The following is an 11006-nucleotide window of genomic DNA, read 5'->3' as shown; positions in this document are numbered from 1 at the left end:
TTTCAGTTAAAAAAGCAAAACAAAGAAGTACATGATATCAGGTGACATTATGGTATGAATCACATATGTATGATGGACTGCAATTTTCCTTCTTTAGACTATTGCTAACTTTGCATAAAATATGATATATACATTTTTAATTAAGAAGCCATCATTACAGTTTTGAAAATCTTGCTCTGGATATGGATTTACTTGGAACATTTTGCTCCAATACACTGTAGAGACTTTTGATATAATTGTTCATCTAGTATTTCCTAATTCCTGGTTTTACACAGTTTCCTTCAATTTAGATTCTGGTATATTAGCTTTTTAAATGATTATGTTTATTCCAATGTACAGGAACTGAAAGATAATCATATTTTATTGTACTTCCTCATCAAATGTACATATGATCTATAGCAACCAGCAAGCTTAGAGTTCACTTAACTTCTAAATTTGGTGACAATTTCAGTGTGAAAATGGAATATCTACTGTGAAGCAGAAGATACCAAGTCATAATGCATCATAATCACAGGTTTTATATTTTCTTATAACAGACCTATACTATTTCTACTTTTTATGCTAATGCAAACATCAATATAGCGGTGTATTATTTGTGGGGGCAGGGAAGGGGGATATTTATTTCTTAAAAAGAAAAACACAGAACCCACACAGCTCCTTGTAAAAATGTGACCCAAGGCACAAGGTATTTCTGAAATCTCATGACTTAGATAATTTCCAAGGAAAGAGAAAAGCCAATTTTAAGATTTCTGTAGTACCATTCTTAGCATCTGACAACACCTCTGCCAGGAGCTCCTTCAAGACATCTTGGTATTTTTCCAACTGTTGAGAGTTCAGATGTATTCTAATTTCTACTGGAGCAATCATCTATGAAGGAGAAGTTGGTTAACATATAAGGCAAACCAACATTTTAACCACTTATGCATCATGTATACTAGATAGATATTCCCATAAGTGGGAATTTGTTATTGATGAATATTATTGGTAAAGGGTTTTCTTGATTCAGGTTTTAGCTTGATGATGTGACCAGTGAAATAGGGTTAAACTGCTTTTTTCAAAGGGTGTTTTTTATTCTTACAGTTTTTGACAATTTATCCCTTTTTGAAGTCCTTGAGGCTATAGCCCAGTTCACAATGATGCATGCATAACAATATCTGTTAAGCTATTGGATTCAAACATCTGGAATAGCAAGAACATTAGCTTTCATATATAGAAATATGGAGTCTCTCAGATAGCATGGAAAAATCTCCCCTGAAAAGATAAAAACTCCCAATGTTCAGAGAATAGAATGCAAATAAAATGAACATATTTGCTCCCGTTGCTTGTTCATGGTTTTTGAACATTTTCAATAAGCAACGCCAAAGGATTAAAGAGAATCATGAGAGAAGTAATAATTTTGGGATGGATTGGGACATTTTAAAGAGCTCTTGTGGTTTGTATGCAGTCTTTTGAGGGACTGAGACAAGATTAATTTTCATAATTGCATAATTGCACCCTTTGGATGTTATCTGCTGGGACTTGTTAACAGTAAACGGTAGATAGTATCTAGATGTTCAGAATAGTGTTGCTGGCGTTTTACAGATAAATGGAAAGGAGGAAATAATGGGCATAAATTTAGCCTTTGAAATGAAGGCACTTGAATTACCTTTTCAGCATTGTTACAAATGTTTTATACCTCCATTCATAGTACTGGAAATGGTGTGATATATGTAAACATAATGCATGCTAGATAGTCTGCTGGCACAAAAATATATAGCAAATTCAAGGTGCAACTCTTATTCATCTAAAGCAAATATAAAAAAAAATTACAAGATGTACAAGTTGTTAGTTGAAGGCAATAGTTACAGGTAATCAGCATACTGGTGGGTGGGAGAAAAGAATTTGTATGCCAAGTTTAAATTCACATTGCATTTCCTTTCCCCTGTTCTGATTGTTTAAGAGAGCAAGGATACATTAACCTGAAATGAGATGGCTTGAATAGTGATGTGTATACCTTGATGTGCCTTTGTAACGCCTCTGTTCAAGAGCTGTAATGGCTACTAGTTGGCTTCTGGGTGCAATCTGGGGTCCTGGTTCATGGTTCAGGGCCTGGATATCTGTGGACCTCCTTCTGTTAGTAATGTCTGCATGCCCAATAAGTTTAAGATGGCCAAGATTGGTGCTCTGAGTTCCTTTTCTCATGAATTGTAATCTGCTTGGACCCTGAAAGCATGCTTTTCTTGTTGTGGCTGCTGCACTTTGGAATAGCTTGCCTACTAATATCAAAATGGCCCTTTTTTTCCTGGCCCGCAAAATGTTCATTAAACCTGCATTACTTAGCAGGGCACAGGGATTGGAATTCTATCGCTGCTGTCTTGGGGGAGAAATAGTGTTCCTCTTTCTAGTTTTGAGTGCGGTACTTCTGGAGTTTATATCCATTTCCTTTCATTTGTCTTCAAATTTCAATTCCCCCCCAAAAAAGAAAGAAAGAAAGAAAGAAAGAAAGAAAGAAAGAAAGAAAGAATGTTAACTGATAGAGGAAAGTCAGAAAAGGACAGTCTAAGGTAAATTAGCTATTTAAGAATAACCAGGTAAATGATCTAGTACAGACAAATGAGATTAAAGGTAAGTGGAAAGTCAGTACAGAAACCCTTTATAAACAGGATTAGAGTGTGATAGAAACAATAGAAGACACAGAATCTATTTCTGCACCTGCTGCATTAGAAACTGAAGCACAAGAGGCAATAGATCACCTGTCAAATAGGAAAACACCCGCTATAGATGAATTAACATCTTGGCTGTTTAAAGCTCAGTATGGAACAAGACCGTGTAGCCTGAAGATTGTGAAAGAGTGATGTACATACCCATACTGAATAATGGAGATACAAATAGAAAGTGCAAATTAGCAAACCATTGCACTAATTTGTGTCACAAGCAATGTTTTGCTTAAGATTGTACAAATAATCAGACAGGGAGAGATAAACACCACATAAACAAGTAGATTTTGGAAAAGGCAGAGGGACACAAGGAAATTATTATCCATAAAATGGGTACTAGGGAAAGCAAGGGAATTTAATTGGCTTTAATTTGAATAGAGTGAGGCTTTGTATTGAACAATGCATGATACACCGCAAGAATGGCTAAGGGGTGTGACAGAACACATGATTATTCATATAAAAAAATCTTTAGAATGAACTAGAAACTACTGTAAAACTGAGTTTGGAGACAGAATGTTTTACAATGAAGGGAATAAGATAAGAATGTATATATATATATATATATATATATATATATATATATATATATATATACATACATACATACATACATACATACATACATACATACATACATATATATATATATATATATATATATATATATATATATATATATATATAAAGGTAAAGGTTCCCCCACACATGCATGCTAGTCGTTTCCAACTCTAGGGACCGGTGCTCATCTCCGTTTCAAAGCCGAAGAGCCAGCGCTTGTCAGAGGACGTCTCCGTGGTCATGTGGCCGGCATGACTAGACGCCAAAGGCGCACGGAACGCTGTTACCTTCCCACCATAGTGGTCCCTATTTTTCTACTTGCATTTTTACGTGCTTTCGAACTGCTAGGTTGGCAGAAGCTGGGACGACTAACAGGCGCTCACTCTGCTACGCGGCACTCGGGATATCTATCAAATATATTATAATGAATGAGATCAAAGGTCAAATGAAACAGTTTGGATGACACACCCTTTTAAATTGAAAATGTATGTGCTTGTGTGCACCTTTAGTTAAGCATGGACTCCTGGCAACTGTCTGGACAGGTCCCTGCATTTTTCTTGGCCAGATTTTAGAAGTGGTTTGCCCTGGCCTGCTTCCCAGGGCTTAGAGAATGCGGCTGACACAAGGTCAGCCAGCTGGCTTCATGCCTAAGGTGAGACAAGAACTCACGGTCTCCAGTTGCTAGTCTGGTGCCTGAACTAATACACCAAACTGGCATTCTACCGGACAGTAGAGAAATTTGACAGAGCTTAGAGATGTTGCAGTATTTATATCCAGTCATACTTCAATTCCTTTAATTCTTTAGCACTCTCTGATTCCAGAAAGAGAAGTTTTGGGTTTCTTTTATTCATTCAGTATCCTCTTGTTCTTTCAAGATGGTTGGATGTTTATATTCTCTGCATTTCTGCTATTCTTTCTAGATAGTCCCTTCAAATTAAGCTAGGGTTTTCCTGCCATTAAGGACATGTGACTGGTAGTTTTCCTGGGCTGAAGAACAGTTAAAACAGAAACTGTTTTGATCTTAGGAGAAAGCAATGACAATGTTAAGCAAGAGCAAGAAGGATGAAGATGTTCCCATGACTACAAGATAAGAAGAGTTGATATTACTGTATGATTTTTCTAGTGATGATTTAGAGGATAAACATCTTCAAATGATGACTTTGGAAACAATAAAATGAACAACAAGAGTAACAAATGCTTAGTCCGGGCCAGATAAAGACTAACTGATCCTCTAAGATCAGCAAGTCTCATACTTGGAACATAGGATACAAACAGATGATGGACTAGAAGAAAACTACTATGGTTGGAAGACAGAGGGATATAGAAGGGGAAAAATGCATAGACAGGACCAAAGAGATCACTGGAATGTCCTTTGAATATCTAAGGATTGGTCAAGATGGGGCTATTCGTCCATATTGTTGTCAGGTGTTGGGCACCTTACTAACTGGATTATTCAGTATTATGTTCTTCTTTCTGATTAATGGGGAGGGTAGACTTTTCTGTCCTTGATTACTTGAACTCATCAGTGATAACATCTGAGTCAAATGAACTGAACTTCATGTGAGCTCAAAAGAAAAGAAATGAACATTCATATTTGACTAGTGATTTATGATAATCTTTCTTTCAATCAACTCAAGTACATCTCGTTTTAAAGACTAGAATAGTTTATAATAATAATAATAGTATTTGTACTGCAAGGAAACCTTTATCAATTAGGTGTTTTTGGAAACCTATAGGAGGACATCAAGTCATGCAAAAAAGAATAAAACAGGTTTCGCCTGCGAATGTCTCAATCTAAGAATATTGCAATAAATTTGGCTTTCATTAGCCTTCTCTATATGTAAGCCCCCCCCCAATACACTAACTGATATTTCAGAAAAGCTGTCTTGCCATATCTAACTGCTTAGTTGTTATAATGCAAAGATAGTGTACCTTGATTACTTGCCCTTCATCTTCTGCAAATTCAAAAAAATCTCTCGTGTCAAGCGATTTCTTCTGTGCTTGATTCTTTTCTTTCTCCTGGAAATGTATGGAAGAATACAATAATCAAGTAGGCCAGCTTTTGGGCAAAGCCTAAAAAGCCAAAAATAGTATATTGCCATCTCAAATGCAGCTACATAGGTGATACAGTTGTCAATAGACAGTTCCCTTAACAACATGTATTTAAACCCTATTTTTACATTCAGAGTCCTGGTTTATTTACTGAAGAATATGATCTACAGGCCATACCACAATCTCTTCATCATTGACTTGAATCATAAGCTCAGTTTTATTTCATGTTCTAAATATTAGATCAATGTTTGCTAATTGATGTTCTACAGCAAGGGTGTCAAACTGCCAGCTTGTGGACCGGTTTCATCATACTGAAGCCGCGCCCACCCCATTGCCGGCAATGCAAAAAGAGTTGCAATACATTGCGACACGTCACGTGATGTGGCGAGTTTGACACCTGTGTTCTACATGTAAGTTAGGCACCAACCTGTAATTCCAGGTGACATGACCAAAGTAAAGTGCAGTACATTTGGGGGTGGGCACAAAGTTGATAAATGCTATATATCAGATATTCCTGTGCTGTAGATTCTTTGGCGTTTTCTAATCCATAGGATCAATAGGAGCTAAAACACTGGAAGTTCATATAATCTTCATTTTGTAGTGGTGGGTCTAGTTAGCTGCAACTTACATGTAACTACTGGGCTTTAATATCTTTTCTTATATATTAGCTGAGTGCTGAGCTTCTAGGGAACATATTTTGACTAGTGTGAGGAACCTTTTCATGTGGTGGCCAGAGTTGGTTATTGGATGTTTTGTTAATGTGCCATAGGAATGTGAAGGTGGTTAATTAGACAGGACACAGGTTAATTAGATTAATGTAGTGCTATTAGTATAATGAAAAACACTCATAGCATGTTGATCCATGAAGAAAATGCATGCATAAATAATACATTTATATGGACCAACTCTACTTTTTTTCTTCTGTTGCAAATGAAATTCACTTGCATCTTTTGAAGATGCTGTGAGGGTTGCATCTCAGGCTTTAGAAGACTAAATAAGGCCTTGTGGTGTGTGTGCCCTGCTTTCATTATGACATCATTACATGCATGCAAAGCTGCAGGTTTTGTATATCTTAATAGGCATTGTCTGAGTTAAGCTTTTCTCTCAGACCATGGATAGTGGTCTACTCAATTATTCAGCAATTTCTGCTTAAGGAAACTCTTATTATCTTGTCTCCTTTAAATTAATTTGGGAATGCATATGGGTTCATTTGGAGGGTGTGACAGCTGCCTTGGAGAGTGAGCCCAACAATGCCAAGACCTCAATAATCATAACTCTTTAAGAAATAGACAATTGTTCTACTTCAGTGAAATTTGAAGGTAGAAAGCAAATCTAAATTATTAAACTCAAAGCCATATTCTGACTCTAAATTCTAGTTGGTTTCCAATGAATGATAGTAAAATATTGCTAGTGAAGGAAAAATAATGCAGTAAAATGGTGAACAGATAGGATTAGAAAAACCGGAAGGAAATCCAATCAATAGAATATAAGAAGGTATCTTACTCTAAGTTTAGCTCAGTATAGTATAAAACTGACTAGCTCTTGTTCTCTGGAGTTTTGGACAGAAAAAGGATGGTTTTTTATTTTTTATTTTTTATTATTTTTTCACAGTTCCTTTAATATACCACAAACTAACCAATGAAATATAAGAAAAAGGATGGTTTTGTTGTTGTCCAGATCTTCTTGGACCTCCCTGGAACTGGATTTAAAGCTCTGCCACATTCAGCTACACCAGACATGTCAAACACAAGGCCCGGGGGCCAGATCCGGCACGCGAAGTGGTTTCATGCCATCCTGGAAACCGTGAGGGAACGGCCCCCACTGCCTTGGCCCTGGCCCAGAGACCCTCAGATCTGTTCCACTCCTGCCCAGGCCCCCATAGGCCCCCTTGATGCGAATGATGTAGAGCTGGCCATGCCCACCCAGTAGGCCATACACACTCTAGCCACACCCACCCAGTAGGCCATGCCCACCCTGGCCCTACCCACTCGGCCCCTTGAGGGCAACCGCAATGCTGATGCGGCCCTCAATGAAGTTGAGTTTGACACCCTTGAGCTACACAGTGCTTTTTTTGTAAAAGAAAAGGTGCCGGAACTCACACATGTCATACAACCCGCCTTGCCTACCCTACAAGGTTCCATCCAAAAAAGGTGCCGGAACTCCGTTCTGAGCGTTCTATGAGAAAAAAAGCCCTGCAGCTACGTATTTCTGGTCGTTGACCTATTTCTCAAGAAGCTCACCTGCATTCTTCTGAAATCTTCACGGCTATGGAAGGCAAGGTACCCTTCACTCTCTTTAGCCAACATGGCTGTCATGTAGAGGAGTAGAAGACTTGTTATCACCTTTTTTGGAACCATCCTGAAGCTTTATAAAACAAATTAATAATAATGAGAAAAATAACACTGATCACAAGAGATTATGTTTCCAGCAACTTTATTTGACTTCTGAGTCCATACTTGTCTAATCTTTTCAACTGTGGTGGTATATTAGCTAGAAATGATTGTGTTAGTTAAAGTTAACAATTGTTGCTTGTTCCTGGTTAGAAGGAACCTCCCACAAATGTGATAACTATGAAATAAAGTCCTGTGGCTTCAGTACACTGTTTCAGTGGGGTTATTTTGGCAAAAAATATTTTCTTTCAGGCCTTTTGACTTTCTGCCATTAACATGCCAATTAGCACATCCTTCCTAGGCTAGGTTTTCTTTAATCATATGTTTGAGTGAGAAAAAAGAGGTTTTGGTGAATCCTTCCAAATCAGCTAAATCCCAAGCTGTGTTTTATCAACTAAAATGGCTAGGTTCACACAACCTTTCTTGTACAAAAACAAAACATTCACTTTAAGACTTGACATGCAATATGTATACAGGTCATAACCAGATGTTAGTTCCTAATTATGAAATCAGTGTAGGATTATCTGTGTATGTTAATATAGCTTGCAGTCATATCAGCTTTTTCTTTTTGAATTCTAATAGTAGAGCCCCTGATTTACTGCAGCAAGTGAGAAAGGAAGTTTTAACTCTTTCCCCACTGTTTTACAAATGGAGAAAAATCTTCTTTTGTACTCTGGCCTAAATCATTCCCCCCCCCAATACTAAATAAAATAAAAAACGATATGACTGCAAGCCATGTTGTTAACAAAGCATATTATTAAGACCTTATTTATATTTTTTCTTGGAGTTAAATACAATGTAGGATGCATCCTGAAATCTTGATGTTTTTGGTTTTTATTTGCACTATGAAAAATTATGATAAAGCATAATACGCCTTGTTGGGTTTGAGTTTAGCACAGTGCTTTATTCCAACCACTAATTTGTCATAAACCATGCTTGCTTGCTATATAGTTGAACCTAGCCAAGTATGGGCTTTTTCAGTACACCATGTTTAAATGTGGCTTAGCAGATGCAGACTAAACATGTATCTCTTGTTCTATTCAACCTATCCTCTCCAGGTATTTGTGGACTTCCATTTCCATTATTCCCAGTGAACATGACCATTTCAGAACTTAATCTGTATTAACATTTATTTGAACCAATGCAATTAGCATTTTGATGACCCATGCATTATGACTTAACTTTTAAAAACCATTCTTCAAAGGCAAAAACTTTTGCCAATAGTTTTAGGTGCTAAATTAGTTTCAGGTGTTCAGTTCTTCCCAATCACTATCATTCATGTACATATATGTATTATGTATGTATGCATATGCATCTATGTGTGAATGTCTGTCTTATAACTGCTTTCTCAAGTCTGGCATCTTCAATACTAGCCCATGTTGGCTGGTAGTTTTCTGATAGTTTTAATCACATGTCTGCTTTTCAGTATAGAATAGGAATTCAAAAAAAGATGAACAAGACTGTTATTTATAAGGACACTTTTTCATGTTATTCCTATATTGGTATTTGTGGTCCACCGTGCAATATATTAAGCGCCAACTATCTTGACCATCAAATAAAAAGACAAAATGTAACTATATTAAACAAATAGCATTTTAAATTGTAAAAATACTGTGTATATATTTAATTCCTTTTCTTCTACCATAGCCTAGGTGCTAAGAAGATTGGTTTCATAAACTGCACAGCATTATAGTATTAGTACATGAAGGCTTGATTGGAATTAAATCTGACCCAAGAGCAGTATCCAAATAATGGTGAAAGCACTTTTAAAAATATTAATTAACTCTCAGGATTAAAGCTTTTAAGTATTTTTACCATGCTTCATTAAGTTTGTTTCATGAAAGAGTATTTAATAATTAAAACAATTCCTAAAAGTTTACATAATTGTTCCTTGAAATGCAGTATTATTGTCCACTCTTGTTGAAAACTAGTTTATAATGGTCCCTTAAACTGAGGTTCTTATAGAGTGGAAGTGATAAGCCATGTTCTTGGTAGTATCACCTATCAAAGTTTATTAAGGAGTTAAGCACACTAATAGAAATTGACCAGATGAGGTTTTAGACATCTTCTCACTACAGCTGTCTGATTTGATCCCTCTGCCAAAACATATGGAAGGAAGAAGAGGCTAGAAAATATAATAACAGTACAAAAATCTCTTTTTTTGCAAAAACCAGAACTTTTTTCTCATCAAGGAATGAATTATAAGAAAAAATGAAAAAGACAAATCCATCCTACAAAATTTTCTATTGAAATACCTAAATATCCTGTAAAACTACAATAAACGTTTCATTTTTAGCAATGCTGAGTGACAGTTTCAAATACCTTGAAACTCAGTTATAAATGTGGTTATTTCTTGGTAACAGTCCAGTGGGTTTGCAAGATCCCTCACTCTTTATTTCATCAGAGAATAATCTGGTATTAGAGAAAAAAAACAAAGCCTCTAATCCAGGGGTGTCAAACTTGCAATGTCACGTGACATGTTGCAATGTATCGTGACTTTTTTGCCATTGCCGGCAACGGGTTGGGCACGGTTTTGCTATGATGCATCCGGCCCGTAGGGCGGCAGTTTAATACCTCTGCTCTAATCTCTTGTCCCAACTACAGGCATGGATCAATTTATATATATTACAGACAATTTCCACTTCTTCCTTTCTCATCTCCTTGAGTCTTCCAATACTCCAGTTATCAGGTTTGTCACATTATAGTTTGTTTCTCTGGGTTGTGATAAATTATATTAGATTGCCCACCAAGGTGGGCATGGACTTTGCTCGAAACCAGTTCCAATTCTGATCTGGAGGACAAACATAAAGTATAAACCAGGTTTACACAACACATTGAACCATAATGTGAATTGGTATAATATGTCAGCTAAATAATAGTTTGCTGATTTGGATGTAATAACCACCAACCATTTGCCTGTACCTAGAAATGAACAGGGAACTGGGAAAATTGAAGGCTGGAGCAAGACGAAGTTCACATGTAAGTCTAAGGATGGCCACAATCTTAGAATTACATATGAACTATGCCATGCTGGAATCATATATCACACTAAGCTATTATGTGATTTGATTAATTCTGGAATAACGGGGTATGTTAACTCAAACACTGTAGTTTGTAAAGCGTGTTATAGCTTAATAGTAAATGTGACCTAAGTCACTTTGTTTTGTTAAGCAATCAAAAAAGAGTAGAATGATGTGAGGACGCAGAAGTAGCCTTCTGCTTAATCTAATCACACTATCAGTTGTTCCTTAATTAGAAGATAGACTGCCTTCTATAAAGAGCTACCTGGTTCCCTCTAGTCATCTTCCAA

The 11006-nt window shown here is 36.6% G+C and overlaps 1 protein-coding gene across 1 annotated transcript; it reads right to left on the bottom strand.

Moving 5' to 3' along the window:
- Positions 1-699: 699 nt before the first annotated feature.
- MLN (motilin) lies at positions 700-7666 on the bottom strand (the record flags this gene model as incomplete). Its single annotated transcript, XM_083359579.1, has 3 exons — positions 7547-7666; positions 5187-5273; positions 700-867 (listed from the first exon to the last, which is right to left on the bottom strand). The coding sequence occupies exons 1-3, from the start codon at positions 7661-7663 to the stop codon at positions 700-702; spliced, it is 372 nt and encodes a 123-aa protein (XP_083215705.1). The 5' UTR covers positions 7664-7666.
- Positions 7667-11006: the final 3340 nt, after the last annotated feature.

The sequence above is a fragment of the Vipera ursinii genome (assembly GCF_947247035.1).
Source record: "Vipera ursinii genome assembly, chromosome: 3".
Classification (NCBI taxonomy): Eukaryota; Metazoa; Chordata; class Lepidosauria; order Squamata; family Viperidae; genus Vipera; species Vipera ursinii.
This window is presented reverse-complemented; position numbering and strand designations above follow the sequence as displayed.